At 32.5% G+C, this 20,997-nt stretch overlaps 1 protein-coding gene and 1 non-coding gene across 4 annotated transcripts; one reads left to right on the top strand and one right to left on the bottom strand.

Annotated features, from left to right (window-relative positions):
* Positions 1-188: 188 nt before the first annotated feature.
* Positions 189-12,907, bottom strand: LOC116432827 (uncharacterized). 3 transcript variants are annotated; one of them, XM_031990255.2, is made up of 8 exons: positions 12,631-12,907; positions 10,776-10,965; positions 8,445-8,850; positions 2,704-2,932; positions 1,997-2,139; positions 1,795-1,924; positions 1,297-1,479; positions 189-1,186 (listed from the first exon to the last, which is right to left on the bottom strand). In XM_031990255.2, the coding sequence occupies exons 3-8, from the start codon at positions 8,808-8,810 to the stop codon at positions 1,020-1,022; spliced, it is 1,218 nt and encodes a 405-aa protein (XP_031846115.2). In that variant the 5' UTR covers positions 8,811-8,850; positions 10,776-10,965; positions 12,631-12,907; the 3' UTR covers positions 189-1,019. The 3 variants fall into 3 exon arrangements, with proteins under 3 accessions (XP_031846115.2, XP_076222166.1, XP_031846105.2); XM_076366051.1 differs by having other exon boundaries at positions 10,776-10,896; XM_031990245.2 differs by lacking the exon at positions 10,776-10,965 and having other exon boundaries at positions 12,631-12,839.
* On the top strand, positions 7,522-7,593 carry TRNAD-GUC (transfer RNA aspartic acid (anticodon GUC)). Its single transcript has one exon. It is a non-coding gene; the product is annotated as a tRNA-Asp (tRNA).
* Positions 12,908-20,997: the final 8,090 nt, after the last annotated feature.

Genomic DNA, 20,997 nt, shown 5'->3' with positions numbered 1-20,997 from the left:
CTATTTAAATGTATCAATATAAAAAGTATATAATGAAACTATCTTATCAATATTTAGCTACGGATTTTGAAATGACGTAGAATTATGTGACTGGCATTCTCCTTAAAATTGTAAAATGATGCAGGACTACGTTACCAGTCTCAAATGTGTTAATTAATTTTTATTGTGTTAATAATGATAATTACAAGTCCAGCGGAAATGCTTTGGTATTATTTTGTACAATTTGAAATTTGATACATTTCGAAATACACCTTCCTCCGATATATGTTTACAACGTTTATCTTAAAGTTTCGAAAATACTATTTTATAGCGTTTATATAAACTCCCAATTGGTGTAAGTAAAGTTATTAAAGTATTTTCTTTGTCTGTACAAAGTGGACATAATGTGGAATGTAAATGTTTGTCAACGAAATCAATAGTTTATTATTACGTCTGCTTGCACCGATTTCAAATGAAATAAAATTATAGTATTGTTCATAGTAAAAATTTAAGTTTAGTTTATTATAAATATAATTGAAAAAATAATTGTACATATAATTTCTTAATTTGTTTGAAATAATTTCAATAGTTGAATTAAATTTATTACTTTTTCAGACTATTTCCATTAGAAAAGATGATACATGTTTTGAATTATCTGATATAAATATTTATAAATTGTAAATGTCCCTATATAGTTAAAAGAAATGTACACATCATTTATAATTTAAATTGAACCCATTAGTGGAGAATCGTTTAAAATATTTCTTGAAATTTTATTAACAGTCTCAAAATTGTAAGCATTTAATGGGTCCTTACTGTTATCTACAAATTATGTACTTTTAATAATTAATATATTATTAGATAATACGTAGACAATATAATTTAGAATAACTTGTATATATGTATAAAATTATTATTAAAATATTGTATTTATTAAACTTTTAACTTGTGAAAAGTATAAAAGTAAAGAAATGTAAAAAAAAAGTGAATGATGTGAGTGTGTATATCTACTATAAAATTGAATAAAAAGAAGATAAGTGTTAGTAATATGGTACACTTGTAACTACAGATTTTACATCAGTTTGATCATAAAATTCCATAGAATTTTTTGCAAAGTTTGTAATGCCAAATGAAGCAAATTTGTCCACCCATTCTTTATCTTGGTGTACATTTAGCAAATAAGTTGTGATTTTTTTGGTCAGGTCATCTGTAAATTAAACAAACATTATATCATTTACTACGTATAGAAAATAAAGCATGAAATATTCAAATATTCAATATAAATTTACTATCATTAGCACTAAATTTTTAACCTACCCGAAAGTGTCCTCTTTACCATGATGCGATAAGGTGGTAAAGGTCCCAGACTCGTTAAGATTTGAACTGAATCGATCCCTGGAAGTAGATTCTTCTGACACTTAATAACAGGTGATTCTATAATTCCAACTTCTGCTTGTTTCCCTGCAACCATCTGCAAGGCAGCAACTTGTGTGTCAGCATCTAAAAATTGTTATTTGACATTGATATTTTTCATACACGTTACAACAATTAATATATAGTATAATCCCATGGGAGAATGGGATCACTTTAATTATCCCCTATAAATAATTGAGACAATAATTATTACAATTAAGGTTTCTTCACTTGTAATTTTAATTTCTCTTGATCATTTTATAAGAAAGTAATTAAAGTTCGATTAAAAATCAAATCTGGTGTTTTAATCTTTTTACTTTCCATTTGTATGCTTGTCAAAGAAAAATATAGCCATCCTCCCTAGAATTACCCATCCTAAATTGATTTCAATGGTATACGAACCCAGTGTGTTACCAAAGAAAGTTGGATTCTCGCCTCTAGTATACAAGTAATTAAATATCAGTGCTGCTGCCCCAATTTTCTTTTTACGATCTGGCAGTGCACACCGATGACCACGGAGATCTATAATGTCCTGTAGATTGACGCGTACATGTTAATACGTTTACATTTCCAATTATTATTTTTACCGAAATTTTAACTTTACTTCAACATGTGCAGCCCGGTCACTTGCAACTATAACGTCTGCGTAAACACAGGGTGAATTATTCTTATTTAAGTGGTGTTTGAAAGAAAAACTTGCGGGTAGAAGTTCACCGTCCTCCCACTCTTCATTTGCTGGTAGGATAGCTGAAACAAACAATTGTGGAGGATTTGAATAGCACATCTTGGAGATGTAATTTTTAACCCTTTGTGGACGAATTTCGACATTTTGCTGACATCAAACTTTTATCTTTGGAATACTAAGTAACAAACAAACGATTGAACTACTCAAACAGCAAGAAATCAGTACATAGTTCCTTTATCCTCGGTTATTTAACCATTCGACGTGTAACTTGGCAGAGTCTGCAGAATGTTTTGTATACTTTAAAGATTCTTCGTCCGCAAAGGGTTAATTCTTAAATTATTATTATTATTACTGTTGTTATTGTTATTATTATCGTTGTTATTGTTGTTGTTAGAATATTAATATTGTGAATAATCCTTTATTTTTTAGACTCTATACTGTTTTTAAGTTCACGTTAATGTACAGGATGATCCATTAGAAAGGGGTGGTTTTACGCAAAAAAGGAAAAAGTTGAAAATATGTAATAAAATTTCATCGCGCAAGGGTTTATTTTCGAAAAATAAAATTTCTTAACTGTGACAGAATTAAAGTATTAAGTTTATAAATTATTTCGTACGGGAACTTACCGATATCAACGACATCTTTTGCGACTGGTCTATGACTTCTAGGCTCGTACATCAGTGCAACCGGCTTTTCAGTTGCAACTTCTATTGCTTCCGCGAGTACCTCGAACAAGCCGATCGGTAGTGAGGGCACTAAGTGAGTCGCCAATACGATGGGACGTACGTTTAACAACGGCTTTGACAAAGGTGGATATTTCCGTGGAACAGCAACATTTGTTGGCTTCTGTTCATCCTGTAAACCCATCGTAGTACATTATACAGGGTGTTACCTCTAACGCGACGCACGATTTTTCACCCACTTGCAGCAATCTGACTCGGTGTGAGATAAACAATGCGATGGCCATTTTCGAGGCATTCTTTATTTTACAATATCGTAAATCAGCTAACTCGTGGATTAATAAATGATCCTTTCGAATTTAGCTTTGACATTATATCATTTATATTCACTGCAGCTTTGCAAATATTGTATATAATTTTGGCACAATAAACATTTATAAAAAAGAAAAATATACTAAAAAATAATATTTCTGTAACGATGAATCTTGATGTACCGATAAAAAAACTGTTGTAACAATTAAATCCTCGATAATATAATGGTCAGTATCTCATTGCTCTGGTATACCTGAGTGCGATCTATTGCGCATACGCATTTACTCAAAAGTCTACACAGTGCAGTTAGAAAGTGAAAGAGTGCCAGGAGTTATTTTATTTAAATCAACCACAAAGTTCATCAAATATCCATAATAAAGTTGTTGAAAGTGAAATACTTCGAAGACAATAGACAGTGAAAACAATATACAGGGGGCCGAACCCCCATGTCACGAGCGCTCAAGAAACGAGAAAGTTAATGTGATAGATATAACAAAAATAATCAAACAAAAAGATTTACTATTAAATAAAAATTCAGCGCTCTTGGCGCAAGTTAATAAATTACATACCAACGCTAGTGTGAAAAGTGTGAAAAGCTCCAAACCTAAACGCAAGAAGCAAAATACATGCATCTAAAATTCAACGATAAAGATGGCCAAGACAAAGACATCAAAACCATCATACGAAGAATTAATCAAAATAATAGTAAACGTAAATAAAACAATAGAAAACCTGTCAAAGTAACTGGAAGAAGAAAGAAACAGAAAAATAGCTGCAGAGCAAGAAAAAGGACAAAATAGGAGAGGAGATATACCTGCGCAGAGTACTTCAAGTACATCGAGCCCCTCAACGGAACCAGAAGGGTCGAGTGGAATTTTCCAAGCCGAAGAAAATAGCGGCGCGGGACATTGGAGTACCGTTACGGCAGGCAAAATGAAAAGCGGCCCACCCGCAGGAACGTCCGCACCCCCAGTTAACCCTTTGAACTCTGTAGGTTCCAATATTACACCAGTTATAATATTAAATATTTTAATGAATCTTAAAGAAACCACCCTAAAATTATTCGATTTTCCACACATCCAAATTCTGTACTAACAAGGAAAATAAAAGATCGAATAAATGTTATAGCATTTCTAATTTTCGCTAGGAATACTATAAGAATTAGTTGCAGTTGCTGATAGATTACAAAACAACCCGGAGTGCTAAGGGTTAATCCTTTGCTCTCCGGAAGTTTTTCACCGGAAATATTCAATATTTTCTAATGAGATAGGACATTTTCTTAGATTGAATTAAGAAATCTCACATGCATTGAGGAAGAGAACTATTTTCTTTCAATATTTCGTACATTGATGCATTATACAAAGTTTAATATTAAATATCAAAGTTTACAGCTTTGCTGTGTCAAATCATTTGGTGACTTAGAGGCGCCTCTGGAGTGCAAAGGGTTAAAAAGAATAGCTTCGCCCTCAAGACCGAAGCAAAATCAGCTACAGGACATGACGCATCACGCGGACCCACAATAAAGAAAGCAAAACCAGCTTTCGGAAACGAGGTGTTTAACACTTTGACTGCCACGGCGGTCACCGATGACCGGAGCTTTCAAATTGTAAGAAAATAATTATGACTAGGAAAATAATTGATTTCGAATACAAATCTTCCGTATCGTAAGTAACGAGATAATAGGGTAATATAAGAATTTTCATATCAAAGAATTGTAGGGTTTTTCCAAATGAGTGACTGAGTGTGAGATGAATGGTTTGTTGTGTGTGCGTGCGGGCGACCAGGTCATAGTGTACGGTCATAGAGAAGCGTGTACGTGACTGCGTGAATTTTAAACATGGACGAAAGATGCGAGTGAGAAGGGTGCAAGGGTAAGAAAGACAGAGCGAATGGGGGTGTGCATGAAAAGCGAGTGGAAATGATGCGTGCCTGGCGCAGTTGAGCGTGATCTTTTGAGCGAGACATAGAGTGGGACGTTTTGAATTAGCGAGTAACAGTTAGCGAGTCAGTGAGTTATAATAGAATAAAGTATTTGTTATTGTTATCTAGTGAGTCTAATTCTTTCTTTTTATTCCTCACCACGACAACACATGAGATTTAAATAAATTAATTCTACAGAACTAATAAGTCTTGTTTTGTATCTTTGCTATAGAAAGAATAAGTGATATATAAAACGCTGATGTTCTTCGTGGCAATTAACGTGTTAAGCACTTGGACTGTTCACCGATGGCATCCGGATTGTAGGACCAAATGTTAAATAATCAGACTGTCACGAATACTTTGAACACATGCTGAATTTTTACTAATCGAAGGACCACCCAATGTTGGGACTAAGATTTCTAAATGACTGACTGACTGACTGGCTGACTAAACTCCCTGGTGGAGTTTTTCTGAATTGTTTCTAACTTGTTCCTGATTGAACGTGTTCCTGATTCTAATTTTGACTGACACAAGGGCCTTCTACTTCTACAGTCCCTGGCCATTGAATTAGAATCACGTACGAAAATTTCACTTTTATGTCTATAACAGTATGTCATATATGGAAAATTGTCTTAGGTCATTCAAATTATTACTAAATACGTTGATAATGATTTATAGATAACAATTGATTTGTTACTATCGTGATTATAATCAAATTGTGTGGGTGACGAGCGATTAAGAGTCGCCCCAGCGTTTACGTTAGGCTTAAGTGTCGATGGCGCGTGAGGTCAGATTTGGAGAATGCAAGATTTGTTTGTATATACATGATGAGAATGTGTTGTACATATGCATGAGAGATCCTTAGAATTTCTTAAAAACAAAAATTACAGATATTTAGGAAAATAAAAACAAAAAACAAAAAACAAAAATTACAGATATTTAGGAAAATAAAAACAAAAAACAAAAAACAAAAATTACAGATATTTAGGAAAATAATGAAGATATAAAGGATATGATCAAGCAATGTATACGGAGCATGCCAGAAAGGATACAAGCTGTCATCAAAGCAAAGGGTGGAAATACACGGTATTAACATGTGATAACAATATTATGTACAGTAGTAGTGTATTATGTTAGTAGTTAATAAATTATGTCATGGCAATTTTACGAAAAACGCGAAAAATGCTTAAAATTTGTAGTGGTCCTAATTCGATGGCCACGGACTGTAACTTGTCTCTTCGAGTGCCCTTCTAATTCTGTTCTCTTCTAATTCTATTCTGAGTGTCTCTGACAAGGGTTTTTTCTGATTCTTTAAAAAACATTCTTTGTAGTAAATGGACAATTCAGTTCTGGTAGATCTTTTAGAATCGACAATGGCCTACAACAAGACACAGTGAATTCTCCCGTCTTGTTTAACATATTTATAAGTGACTTACTACAAATGTACAGACTAAATATCAATAATGATAAAATGGTAATAGCTTTTGCAGACGATTTAGTAATTTACACTAGAGACAACAAAGTATCCAAAATTCAAAAAACCCTTTAGGAAACTTTCAATAAAGTTCAAGATTTCCTCCATACATGAAAATTAAAACTAAACATCAATAAATGTAAAACAATACTGTTTAGACCATATATTTCAATAATATCAGATGCCAATTTTGATATATGTAGACACTCTGGTAAATTTCACATTCAGGACAGGTTAGATCCAAATTGTAGAATACCCCACAAAAACATTGTTCGCTACTTAGGCATACATATAGACTTTAAACTTAATTATAATTTGCATGTTAGTTTACAAATAGAAAAGGCACAGAAAGCATTCTTATCCAATAAAAGATTTTTCTATTCGAAAGACCTTGATAAGCTGTCAAAATTCTCTGTTACAAGCTTCTTATACGACCAATCCTGACCTACAGCTGCCCCATCTGGTACAACATTAGCGCTGGAACCATAGAACAACTATGAGTCTTCAAGAGGAAATGCCTGAGAGCCTGTCTTAGCAGATACCGGACACCGGAGTCCAACTTTACCAAGCTCGCCAAGAACCACAGACTATACGAAGAAGCCAACATCATCAGAATAGACCTATTTATTTTAAAGCTAATCAGAAATCATTGGGCTAACGTTCATAATGTTACAACCAATAGTCTCATTCAGTGCTCCACTTTTCCAAACCCTCTATACTTCAGAAAAGCCATGGTAACAGGATATACCTCACCAGAGTCCTTCATCTATCTCGATAGTGAAGGATATATACAAAATTCAGAAAATGTGCCAATAATTTACCATGTACACAGAAGAACTTTTGACAAACATATTACATACAACAAGAATATCAGATTCAATGACCCACACATGCACTACAACTATAAATTATCTAATGTGGATAAAAGAGACAAACAAAGACAGAACATCAACAGATATTGGTGGTTGTAACCTTATGAAATGTATGCCATTCATATTAACCATAGAAACAATTGTAAACTTTAAATAATCAATGCATATTTCCCATCATCCGAAAACTCCTCGGTAGTATAGTGGTCAGTATCCCCGCCTGTCACGCGGGAGACCGGGGTTCGATTCCCCGCCGGGGAGATAAATTAATTTTTGCCCGTTTTAGAAGCATATAACCTAATTTTGCATTCACCGGACCTCGTGGTTTGTTCTAATCTACAGCGATAATAGTCTCCGAAATATTCATTCTTTCTTTCCTTCTACCACTATCTTAAACCGACTGTATAGTTCACCTGTGCCACTTCTATACACATTAATCTGTTAGAATATAAGCAACCAACTTGTAAATACCACCTGTAGCATTAAGTGCAGTTCCCATGTATACAGCGACCAGATTATGCGTGCTCAATGTTTGAGCCTTAGATCTCTGTAAATAATCCTACATCTTTTTGTTATCCTTTTTTTGTATATTTAGGTTTATTGTACTATTTTGAAAAAATATTATTTATCGGCACAATAAACATACTGTTACAAAAAAAAAGTGGTCAGTATCCCCGCCTGTCACGCGGGAGACCGGGGTTCGATTCCCCATCGGGTAGAATTTATATTTTTGTAATTTTTATTTATAAATAAATTGAAGATATACTTAGTTTCTTTTCAAGTTTTAGGGGTAAATGCGTCGGATTCAAATTATGGTCAGTCCTCTCACCAAAAGGAAATTATCACGTTGTTTGTTTATCTTTTCTTTTGTTATTTAGTAAGTATTTAAGTGGAATTATTCACAATTCATCGAATACGGTTTTTGTTTTTACAAAACACAGTTTCTAACCGAATTCATCGAACGAGTTCAATTGAGGATAACGGAGGAGGTTGTAGTTATAGTTCTTTTTAGGCGGTCGCCTAAGGTGTTAACTATTCCTATGTTTTCTTTTTTCAAATAAAACATAATTATTTCTATTAACAGCACATTATACAACGTAAACTAAACTTACCGAGTGCCCGACGATCGGGGTCATTTTGCATTTCGCTGGTTTGCTTTGATTCGTGCTCACAACTTCAGTCACTTTTTTCACCATCGTCTCTTCTATTTTCCGTTTACTTTTCTCTGCCTCGGTAGCTTTAGGTTTCACTGCCTCGATTTTCGGTTTCTCCACTTTCGGACACGTGGTACTTTGACTCTGCGACTGTTCTTTTTCCTCAGTCTTAACTTTTGTTTCTTTACTCTCCTTATCTAATTTACATTCGAAACAGTTGCTAGTAGGACTCTTCAATTTCCCCGACGGAACTGTCTGCTTCAAATCGACGCGGATTTCTTGAATCGGCTTATCCGGTAGTACCTCTTTTGTCGACATCGACATTTTACCGCTGATGCTGTCCGTCCTCCTTTCTTGTGTGTTCCTAAACAATGAAACTGATTTTTAACCCCTTGTCGTACAAGGCAATTCATTATTTGCTGACGAGTAATACAATTTTAGCAATTAAAGCATCGAAAGACATTGGTTGCCTTTTACATGGATTGCAACGAGACAAATAATGGAAATTTCATTACTTGTTGTAGATGAGTAATACAATTTTAACAAGGAATAATGGAATAATTGAATTACTTGACCAAAGCATCGAAAGACATTGGTTGCCTTTTACATGGATTGCAACGAGACAAATAATGTAAATTGATAACGATACTGTTGTATTGTACTGGGAGTATTTCATTACTTGCTGTAGATCAGATACAATTTTAACAAGAAATAACGAAAGAATTGAATTATGTGATTGAAGCACCGAAAGGCATTGGTTGCCTTTTGCATGGACTGCAACGAGACTTGACGAAGATTTTTAGACCAATTTAACAACAATCAATGTTGTTCATTACCCACGGATCAAAGTAAACTATTATTTTGCTATTATCAGTTTATCGTTTTCAAATGAAATTTCCATTTCGAGTAGAATGTAATGTGTTGTTGCGTTTCTTCTAAATTGTCGACAGTAAAATGATACCCGAGCTTGGTAGCGAAAGTAAATAGTGCATCAAGGGACTAATACTGGATTTTCGTTTGAAGTCAAAGTTTACTCATACTTAGTATAAAAATAATGAAAAAAACTGAATGATAATTTCGGAAAGCGTGATAAAGACTTCTAAAAATACATTTTTTTATCTGACACAGTGTCTGTAGAAAACCGCCATTACAATATTATTGAAAGACACCAGAGGAAGAGAAATTAAAAAATGAAAAGGATATCCATTGTCTTGAATAAAATAAAATTATAAACAAGTAGATGAACAATGAATATTGTAGTCACCTAACTATAAAATACTTTCTATTTCGTGACTACAATATTCATTGTTCAGCTACTTGTCTGTCATTTTATTTATTGAAGACAATGGATATTATTTTTATTTTTTAATACCGACTACATATATATACATATTCATTTTAAAGGATAAGAGAAACAAACGTGCAGTAAAATTGTTGTGATGGATAGACAGAGGAGGGCAAGGGAAATAGAATGTGCGTAGAATTGAATGAATGTAGCGAAGAACGGAATGAATGGTGGAGAATAGCAACAACTATGTACACCAAACTCACTCACTAAGCAGGCCGTGTTTAAATAAAGATTATATGTGGATTATACAGATAAATAGTAAAATATTATATGATAAGTAATTGATAAATAATAATAGAAAATATAGATTATTATATAGATAAATATTAATATATTATTGTAATTATATATAGATTATAAAATTGTATATATATATATATATATAAAATATAATATAAATCTTATAATCTATATACAATTATAATTTATATATAATCTAATTATGACATATGTATAGTATATGTAATTAGAATATAATCTTTTTTATTTATTCAATATTATTTATAGTTATATTATAATAATATATATTATAATATATATATATATATATTTATATTATTATATTAACGTATTATTATAATTATTATAATTATACTATATACATATATTAGTACAAGACATAAGCGGGACGCGTAATTTCATTAGAAAAGTTTCTTCAGAACAACAAGGAAGTGTATGCAAGTTTTATCAAACATATCATAAATGTCCAAAAACATTTAATCGCAGAGCTTCCATGGACGTTCGAATCGATTCAAGGCGCGTCCGCCGGGCGCTATGTACGCCTGTCTTCAGAATTTTATGTACTAATTAGAAACATAAAAATCACATTGAAAATCTGTGACTTTCGCTTATCGTCGCCAATTATGAGAAGCGTCTAGACACGATAAGATTGCGATTAATCAGAATATTTCATTTGAATATGAGGACATATGAAAACTTACTATTTGTTACAGCACACTTGAAGGTCGTATGGGTGATCTCTGCCAGTGTACCATATTTTAAATAGTACATAATGTGTATAATCGGGTCATCGCATAATTAACGCGTTTTCCTCAGGGCTGACTAAGATCCAAACAATAGAACACTCGTTGCAATGTTCACTTATCTGTTTGGTATATGTATATAGGTAGGCTATAAATAAATGGGAACACTCAATGTGAGATCAAATGTCCAGAAATGTCAATCGAATGTTTCTACTTGAAATTATTGATTATTACAGTTCCATGAAGTGACCGCGATAAAAGAATGTTAGTGCAATATCAAAAAATTGGATTTCTTTTTATTGAATATCTCGTCGAATTAGGCATAAGAATATTTATAGCCATAGAAAGGAGGTACTTGTTTAAAGTGTAACCGTTCTTTGAAAAAATTAGGCGAAAATGTTTTATTTCAAAATTTTTGTCAAATTGTTATAAAATTTGTTACTGTCGTATATACACTTAAGTTGGATGAGATCCACTGATAACAGTGTGGCTTTTGTAGAGTTTCTCTTCCTAAACACGAAACCGGAAGTAGGATTGTTCGATTAGTTTCAGTTTTTAAGAAGTTAGATTTAATTAGAGAATATTGAAGAAAAATGTCAGCTTTTGTGAAGGTGACTAATTTATTTTGAAAAGGGTTCGAGATAAAATTTAAATAGGTATGTAGATAATAGATAAAATTTAAACAAATCGTTAATATCAACAGTATTTATTGATATTATCATTATAAGACAGGAATAAATAAAAAATCATAAAAGAAAGTTGTAACTAGAGTTTTATTTTCGATTGAACAAAATAATAATAGTTTCTCAAGACACAAGAAACCGGCAGCGATCGTCAAAATTCCAAAAATCGATTTCAGTTTAGAAACTCGTGGGAGATTACAATCATGTTCATTAAAACCTAGCAAGTTACTTTAGAAGCTTTATAAGAATACACAGGTCTCAAGTATTTAATTGTCAAAATTACGAATCGAAACATACAAACATATACTTTTCACAATAAAAAATTTATCACATATTCATAAATATATCAATTACAAAAAAAACAATAAACATTGAAAACGTTTAATTCTAAGGTAAAAAATAATTTTTACTAAAGCATGTAATATTTCTTGTCGTCTGATCTGCCGTAGTCAATGGTGTAACAACGAATCCAACGGTACAAAGAAAAGTGCTTTTAAACTCGCGAAAACTACAATTCTCTTTAACCGTCTGTAGGCCCATATCAGTATATTGGCATCTTGTTGATTTATTTCATTTTGCACTCGAAGCGGTGAATAAAATTAAGTAATCAGTTAACTTAAACTTTTATACGCCCAGGCGTGAAAGCTTAACGTCATTGTAACTTGAAAGTTACAAAATATATTCGTTTGATGAAATTAATGAAACTATTGAATACATTGTTAATTCGTATTCATATGTGGCTATTTATTAATTTTGCGCTGCATAGATTTTGTTATAATCATGAACAAAAATTCGGCCCACAGAGGGTTAACCGAAGTTACAACAAATCACGCGATTTCTAATAATTTGTCCAACGATCAGAAGTCTCGAATACATTTCCCCAAATTCGTTGAATAATCTAATCCAGCTCGTATAACAGATTGGCGTATTCACAACGACGTGTGACAATAACACTTTGCATCATCGGACATCGATAAACATCGCGTAACCATAGGTAAATAAGTATTATCATTTGGCAGATGGTTTCGTTAACCTCAAACAAATATTTTGCCAGCTCACCTCGCCGGGAAAACCGGTGCGCGCAGACCGACCGATTGTTCAAGGAAGAATAAATAGGAAGTAGAACTTACATGTTTCAACGTAGTGTTGCTACACGCGTGGGACAGTGCCCGGAACGAAACAGGCGTCGGAGATGAGAATGGTCTAACTGTCTGCGAATGAATAACAAGGATATCGGTTTGAACGAGAGGTATATCTGAAGAGTGGTCGACTTGAGACACCGTGGATTTGTGAATAATCTTCAGTCAACTGCCGCGTGATGGCCGCGTGTTCCAACGGAATGGTGTTATTCCATCTCAGTACAGATTTCAGTGGTATCGGTTGTTGGACGGGAATTCAATCGCGAACGAGTTACCACGACCTGGTTCAAAATTAGAAATCGAGGAAAGTGACAATCGGGCGATAAGGTGTGAGTACAGAACAGATTAATACGTTCATATGTAACACACGTGGTACACGTCAACTTTTGGACGAAAATATTTTTAACACGTCAATCCTTTGCACTCGAGAATATTTTTCTCAACAAATGTTCATTATTTTTTTATGAGATGTCAATATGTTTTACAACTAACATGAAGAAATACCTTGTATAAATTAAGTGACAGAACTATTTTATTCCGATGCTCCATGTGTCGATACATCATATAAAATTTAATATTGAATTCTAAATTTGATCATTTTGTTCGGTTAACACGTTGACGCCGGCGTGACCAACCGGTGGGTCACACATGCCTTGTTTTAAACGGGATCTAAAAAGCGCCGGCGTCAACGTGTTAAATCAAACGGCGATTGAAAGGCGCCGCTCGAGTGCGAAGGGTTAAGCGCCACGAGAATCTTGACCGTTTTTTTGTTGAGTTATTCTTTTGTAGTAAGAAAAGTAGGAACAATTGTTAATTATTTGACGTTACAATTCTTGCATTACAGTATTATCAAGTTAATTATGTTGTTAAACATTTTTATTTGACATCAGTTATCTTGCATGTTAGGAGTGTTTTTAAGTAGTTCGGAAACGTCAGTGATCGGTGACATAACTTAATATTTTATTGAACAAATTTTATATGTGTCTTAGACATGTGATGATATAGAAGGCGCTTTTAATTAACAGATTAACCTTTTAACTTATGGTTCATTTTCAAACTGGTGCACACTATTTAATTGTACAGTAAATCTGTGATTGCAATTAATATAAGAAAAATTCAAACATTTCAGTTTAGTTTAGTGAAGTGTTATATGTATACTAGCACTATCTAAAATCTTTTATTCAACCGTTCAGCCGAGGCTGGGTCACTTTTGACCCGTATTAACACAGTTGCACATGAAAATGGAGTCAGAAATTTTAATTATATTGTATATGTATATATATACATATTCCGAAATATTCTGACAATATTTAAATACTTTCAAAACCAGTTTTAATAAAGCATTATAATTTTCATTAAATATGGAACAACTTCTATATAGTTTAGAATTTTGTTTAATGTATTCGTCATATCTTTTGAGGGTTTGATGCATTCAATTATTATTACTATTGTTATTGTTATTGTTATCATTATCATCATCATCATCATCATCATTATTATTATTATTAATTTTATTTATTATTATTATTATTTCCCGTAAGTACATTTCTGTTCGACGTATTTAAAGAGTTTTGCAAACGGACGAAAGTCCCACCGACCCGTGGATATTTATTTACGGCCGATGAAGACCTCATCCGGGCGCACCACTCATCAGATGATATCCTTCAAATATGAGTTTGTATGTTCATTCTTCAATAAAGACTTACAACAGTCTCTGAAAAAAAATGTAATGTTTCCTCAAGAAAAGCTTTCAGAACAACGTGTTCTCCAATTTTGTATTCTAAAACTTATTCATCACACACTGAATATAACGAGCAATCAATGATAACTGAAACAACAATTAAGTCAAAATTTCCAAAGACCTGTCAAATCCGATAGGGTTAAAATTCTGCAAACAGTTTCATTGTAGATAAAAGCTTATTACTATTAAGTTACTTATTTTTTCTCAACAATTACACATCCTATTTGAAATCATTCACTGTCAGTATAAAATATGTGATTCCGTTTGCATTTTCAATTATCGAAATTATTATTGCTTTACATTAAGATTTAGAACATAACGAAGATGCTCCTGTTAGTGATCACAAACATGTTTCTAACCTCTATGTTCATTTTCAAAAATAGTTTTGCGTATCTTAATATTCCCAATGTCCTGCCTTACGTCGGTGATAAAACGGTGGTTGTCTATACTCCGACGGTAACGTAGGGACTGACACTGTAATGGTAAAACCGTTTTTTCATAAAAGTTTGTACCTTAAATTTGGAATTATCAAAAATTGTTCTCGTAAACATTTTCCCTAAGCAAAATGACATATGTAAAATGTCAGTTTAATTAGAGTATAGAAGTTACAGGGAGTGACACTAAAATGATAAAACAGATTTTTGTAAAATTTTTAATCTTCAGCTTCGAATCGACAATAATTTTTTTAGCAAACGTTATTTCTATCTAAGGGGAACTACTATTCAAAATTTCAAACCAATTGGATTTCACAGGATTTTGAAAGTATAGATTAAAATATTCTAATTCGAAATGGTTTTTACTGGATTTTTATTGTAAGAGATAACTGGTTGTTATTAGACATGTGGTGTCGCATGAAATGATATTTATGTTGATATTTCCAATTCCTTCCAAAATAGATATAAAAATTATAATTGTAAAATATTTTAAAACAAGTCCATGAAAATGTTAAAAGGTAACTTGAGTACTAATATTATTTCCCCTATTATTTTATTTTTCAATGGCTGTTATTAATCATTGGCGAATTATTATCATTAATTTCTGAATTTATTATCATTTATTATCAATAATTTACCGTTAAAAGAATTCCTGAGTTTAAATCATGCGACATCTTGAATGCAACATAAATACGAAGTTACAAAATCTGTTTTATCGATGCTCAGCACTACCGGTAATGGCTCCGTTCTGTACGATCTCTACATTTAAATTCTAACGATAAAATAAATAATAAAAATAACAGCAAACTCTTTTTAATTGAACTAAAATAGAATTTAAATTTGACATGACTAAATTAACTATCACAAGGTGACAAATTACATAAAACTTTTTCGATCGAATTCAAATGGTTGATCCACTAATTTTCTTTTTACCTTCCTTCGGTGACATTTTTCAAATTTTGTATTAACATATTTTCAGAACAGTGAAAGAATTTAGTCTACACGAAAAATATATAGTGTCCCTCAAAAATACTAAAACTTCAAAAATAATCGAAGTGTAAAAAAAAAATATAAAGAAACTAATAATTTTCACTGGGACGACAAATATCATTATTCAATAATCAAATAAATAATCAAATATTTTCGAGCAACAGTACACGTCTTCATAAAAGAAGGAACTATAGAATTCTCAAAGTGTAACAATTTTGAATAATCAATTTCTTTCCTTTAACTAAATTTTCTAAACATAACCATAAAATAAGTGTAACATGTTGGTGTCACGTGATCGTTCAGTCACACTTTAGAATAGCCTCAATGTGCACAGGTGTGTGTCATGTTATTCAGCTGTACTCTACTTCTCAGTGTAAGATCTCTTAAAAAAATTTCAAAGAATCACAACGGTGTTTATATAAATAAAAGCTGAAAACAGTAATTCTCATTTTTCAACGTGAAAAGACTTTTCCTGAAATTCATTCCACGAGACAGCTTTTAAGTTTAGAGCACGACTTTCCTGGTTCTCCAAGACGATATTTCAACTTACAGATATTTTCATCGTTGTCATTCTTATTATCGTTCATTAAGTGGCAAATTCGCGTGTTACGTAAATTCGAGGATAGTTCACGGATCTTTATCCAATTAGCAGACGTCGTTTTATCATATCGTTATGGTTCACAGAGAAGAAGTCACAGACCAAAATTACTGACGAAATCCTTTTCTACGTCTCTCTACTTTTTTTCGGCCGAAAAATTTTCCACCGAGATTAGTGAACGGTTTCTCCCGAAACAAAGAAAGAACAATGCTTTTGAATGTGTTCTGTGTCCCATAGCTATTTGCACGACATTTTTTCGATAAATATTTCTTCGTAGGAAAGTGCTATCGGTGTTCAAAATATGTGCTCTTATCTAATATTTACTTTTGCATAATGCCCGCGCAAAAGACAATGTTTCGTGTACAAGTGGTTATGTAACGTTATATCTCACCGCTCGGAGAATGAATATTTTTAACTTTGTTAAATAAGGAAAACTATTTGCACGGTCATTTTTAAATCGTATCATTGGAATTAACAGGTAGTGAAAACACGTGTAGATCCTTTAACAAGATAACAAACCTATGCTATTTTGTAATTAGTAAAATGTATGTTCCGTGATTTACATTGTGGTTGATTAAACGTATAATTTTCGATATGTTAATATATTTATATTAATGTTAAATAACAGAAATTTCGATTATTGAGAATTTGTATCCCGTTTCGAAAAACAAGCCAGATCGGCGTTCATCTTGAAAATAATTTAAACATTTTCGTACGATTTTCTTTTAAATTTAATTTACGTTTATAAATAAATTCGAATAGTTTAACGTAAATAATTGTTATAAAAGTACATCTATTATTCTTATAAGAAACTTAAACGCATTTAATAAAATTTTAGTTTCAACAAAATTTTTCATTTACACGAAAACGATTGAATCTTTAATAAATTTCTTCCTTTTCATTTGGTCGTTTTTTCATTTGCCTGTAAAGTTGCGAATTTACATAAACTTCCACGATCTATTTATAAACGATTCTGTTAAATATCATGGAGGAGTAAAGGTGTTGTGCACAGTGGGAGATAATCGGCTCGTAACCCGGGCACGAATAGGATGTGGAGGAGCCGAAGTAGAATTGTGTCGGCAGAAGCAATTGGCACTAGTTTCGATTACGTAGAAACTCTATGAATTCCCGTCGAACGGAACTGACGCCAATAATTTATGCGGTTCGTCGTGCGATCTTTCCAGTGAGTACTTACACGGCCACCCAATAGAAAAAAAAGGTTCCATCAAAAACATCTATATTACTTTGTCTTACAAGTTAATTATATCCTATATAATTTAACCCTCTATGGGCCGAATTTTTGTTCATGATTATAACAAAATCTATGCAGCGCAAAATTAATAAATATCCACACCATCAAACGAATATATTCTGTAACTTTCAAGTTACAATGATGTTAAACTTTCACCAGATAAAAGTTGAAGTTAACTGATTATTTAATTTTATTCACCACTTTGAGTGCAAAATGAAATAAATCAACAAGACGCCAATATACTGATATGTGACTTCAAAGTTACATGGGCCTACAGAGGGTTAATTAAAAAACCTATGGTTTAATTTGTCTTATAACTTAATTATATTCCATATTTAATAATTTAATAATTATATTATATATCAATTAATTATATATTATATATCAATTATAGAATTTTTTAAATATTAATTAAGACGTGTATTCGAAATTTTACATTGAAAACAGAAGCAGATTGCGAACATGAATCACTCACTGTCTGCATCTGATGATTCAGTTGAGGAAGTTTTCATTTACATACATGTGCAACGGATTTCATATCTAGCGCAATAAGAACTCTTCTTTCTCAATTTTGGTGCAATTTGATAATTTTACTAAAGTTTGATATAATCTTTTAGGATTGATTCTGAGGTTTTGATAAGCAGGTTAGACGAATCTTGTGCCTTTTATTGTTATTTAATGTTCGAAGTTTTTTGAGATAATTTTTTTATCAGCTCAGTGGTATGTAATATGAAATAAATTCGTTTAAAACATCATGCCACTTGTTGATGTCTATTTAGAGTATTTCTTTATTCGTTTCGGACTTTATAAATTAATTGAAAAGAATTTCGAATATTTATAATTTCTTACTATTTTTGATTTAATTGATTAATACTCAATGATTATTACTAAATAAATTAAATGAAATAAATAAAAGTACCGTCACCAGCACGTGTTGGAAGCTGCATCATAATTTCCAATAAATTTTAAACGACACATTTTACAACAATTTGTACATTATGGATAGAATTGTATTATACAGAAAAATTAGGTAAAGAAAAAAATAATACAGATAGAAAAATTGTAGCACAGTTGGACCATTCATTTCTGCCTTTCACTCGAAACACTACGGATTGGTTAGGACAACACTGCGTACGAGTAGGAAACAAGCGTACCGTAGAAAACTCATGACTATGAATAACGTCAGCGAAAAAATCAGAATTAGGTGCTGACGCAGTCTTCATTGAAACAAGTGTTACCTAGTGCGTCACAATAATGAGTACAGTAAACCAGCTTTGATAACCTGTAACGTATTTAAATATACTACACTGTACATCAATATCCATGGAGTAATGATTATAACAGTAATTAAATAAATCTTTGAAAATTACAAAAATCTTCATCGTTGTATTAATGATTACACTCGATTCCTGCTTTTACCATTCAAACCTGAAAGATCTGAGTCCCATTCACTATAATACAATTTTATTCATAAATAATAATAATAATCCATTAATAAACTCTTTCCGGCATTAACATCGAGCTATTATACGAATATAAAATGGTACAGTTGATTCATTTGCAAGTTCCTGTTTGCAACAGCCAATTTTACGATGTAAAAAAATATGCACTATAAAATGATCAATAAATACTAACGACAACGGGTAATAATTTGCTATTTAACCCTTTGCGGACGGAGATTCTATAAAATATACGAATCTTTCAGCAGATGCAGCTGAATTACCTATCAATTTCTTAATTATTTTAATCAGATTATTATTATTATTATTATTATTTTTATGATTTTAAGGAACAAAATACACGAAGTACGAAAAAATATCAAAGTATTTGATTGAATTACGTTATCATTATTGCACGGTTATTTTGCTAAACGTCATCGCCTTAGGTTGCATTATTTCTAATATGGATAATAACAAGTTTTCTAATAAGTTTTTAAATAATCATCGTTTAACTCTTTACACTCGAGAGGTGACTCTCACTCACCATTTGATTTCACACAGTAAACTATAAAATTCGATATTTAATATTATACTCAGTATAACGCATCAATTTGAGAAATATTGAAATAAAATAGATTTGTTCCTTAAACGTATGATTTTTCTTCGAATTAATTCCACAAAATATCGTTTTTATACCATCGTCAAATGTTAAAATATTTCTAGTGAAAAACTGCCGAAAGGGTTAATTGAGTGAATTATAGTAATTCAAATGTAAATCATAATTATAATTAATATTAAAAAAAGTGAAACTACGTACTGATCTCTTGCTGTTCGAGTAATCAAATGATTCGTCAGCGACTTAGTCTTCCAAATACGAAACTTTCATCTCGAAATGTCGACATTCCGCAAAGGGTTAATATTAATACACAGAAAAGTTCCGTTTCCCAGCGGACAGTATAAATACTGAATATTCCACGGTATTACCCAGACAAGAAACATTTTAGTTGTGTAACGCACGGTGCATAATTTCGCGAGAGGAGAATCGTCAATAAGATACTTAACTTGCTCGCACGATGACGTAGACGATTTATCCACGTGGATGCCCGACGTCCTATGGTGGATGGGAATTTCAAAATCACGGCTCCCAATATGCTAGCTTCCCAACCAACAATCGCACAGCAACTCCTATTATCAATCGGACCACGAAAGGAAACTCAAGTGACGTTCGAAATAAATTTAAACATTCGTCGATCGAATATTCAACATCTCGCTGTTCAAACATCTCCGAGTAATAACCGTTCCTCACACTATTCTATTCATTTACTCAAGAACTAAATTCCCATCCATTCAACCAGTAACGAGCAATTCCAAAGAAAAGTCCAAAGAAAATTCCACAGAAAATTCTAAAGAAAATTTCAAAGAAAGTTCCACAGAGCTCCGCAAACGACACACGCAACTGCGAAGAAACAAAATTCCGAGTAAAAACTGAACTAAGCCAATCGATCACGGAGATCGACAACAATTCGATCCTTCATTGCCATCGACCTTGCCGATCCGCGACACAGATTCAATACGTTGACCGCTGAATCGGTCATTGAATTACTGGTACAATGAAACTTATGTTCCTGAACGAAAGAAGAACAGAAAAATCGAGATTCTAATATCAGTCGATCCCTCGATATTCTCACGACTTGTCGACCCAAGAAAATTCAGTTTAACCGACGCATCGCAGAGAAAATGAATTTTCGATACAGGTTATGTCACTCGAGTCCGAATGACACGGTAGTCCAAGTGTCGAAGCGATTTTCGGTAGTGACAGCGTAGAAACGGCGCGCTCGGTTAACCGGGTCGCTGTCATTCGAAACGATATCGTGTTGTACAGTGGTAATTTGTAAGAAGGAAGT

This window comes from Nomia melanderi, chromosome 3, assembly GCF_051020985.1.
Source record: "Nomia melanderi isolate GNS246 chromosome 3, iyNomMela1, whole genome shotgun sequence".
In the NCBI taxonomy this organism is placed as follows: Eukaryota; Metazoa; Arthropoda; class Insecta; order Hymenoptera; family Halictidae; genus Nomia; species Nomia melanderi.
This window is presented reverse-complemented; position numbering and strand designations above follow the sequence as displayed.

Coding starts and splice junctions, on each gene's coding strand:
- LOC116432827 (XM_031990245.2), bottom strand. Junction 2,140..2,703: donor AAAAGATGTCGTTGATATCG/GTAAGTTCCCGT, acceptor TGTTTGTTTCAG/CTATCCTACCAGCAAATGAA. Junction 1,925..1,996: donor ACCGGGCTGCACATGTTGAA/GTAAAGTTAAAA, acceptor GTCAATCTACAG/GACATTATAGATCTCCGTGG.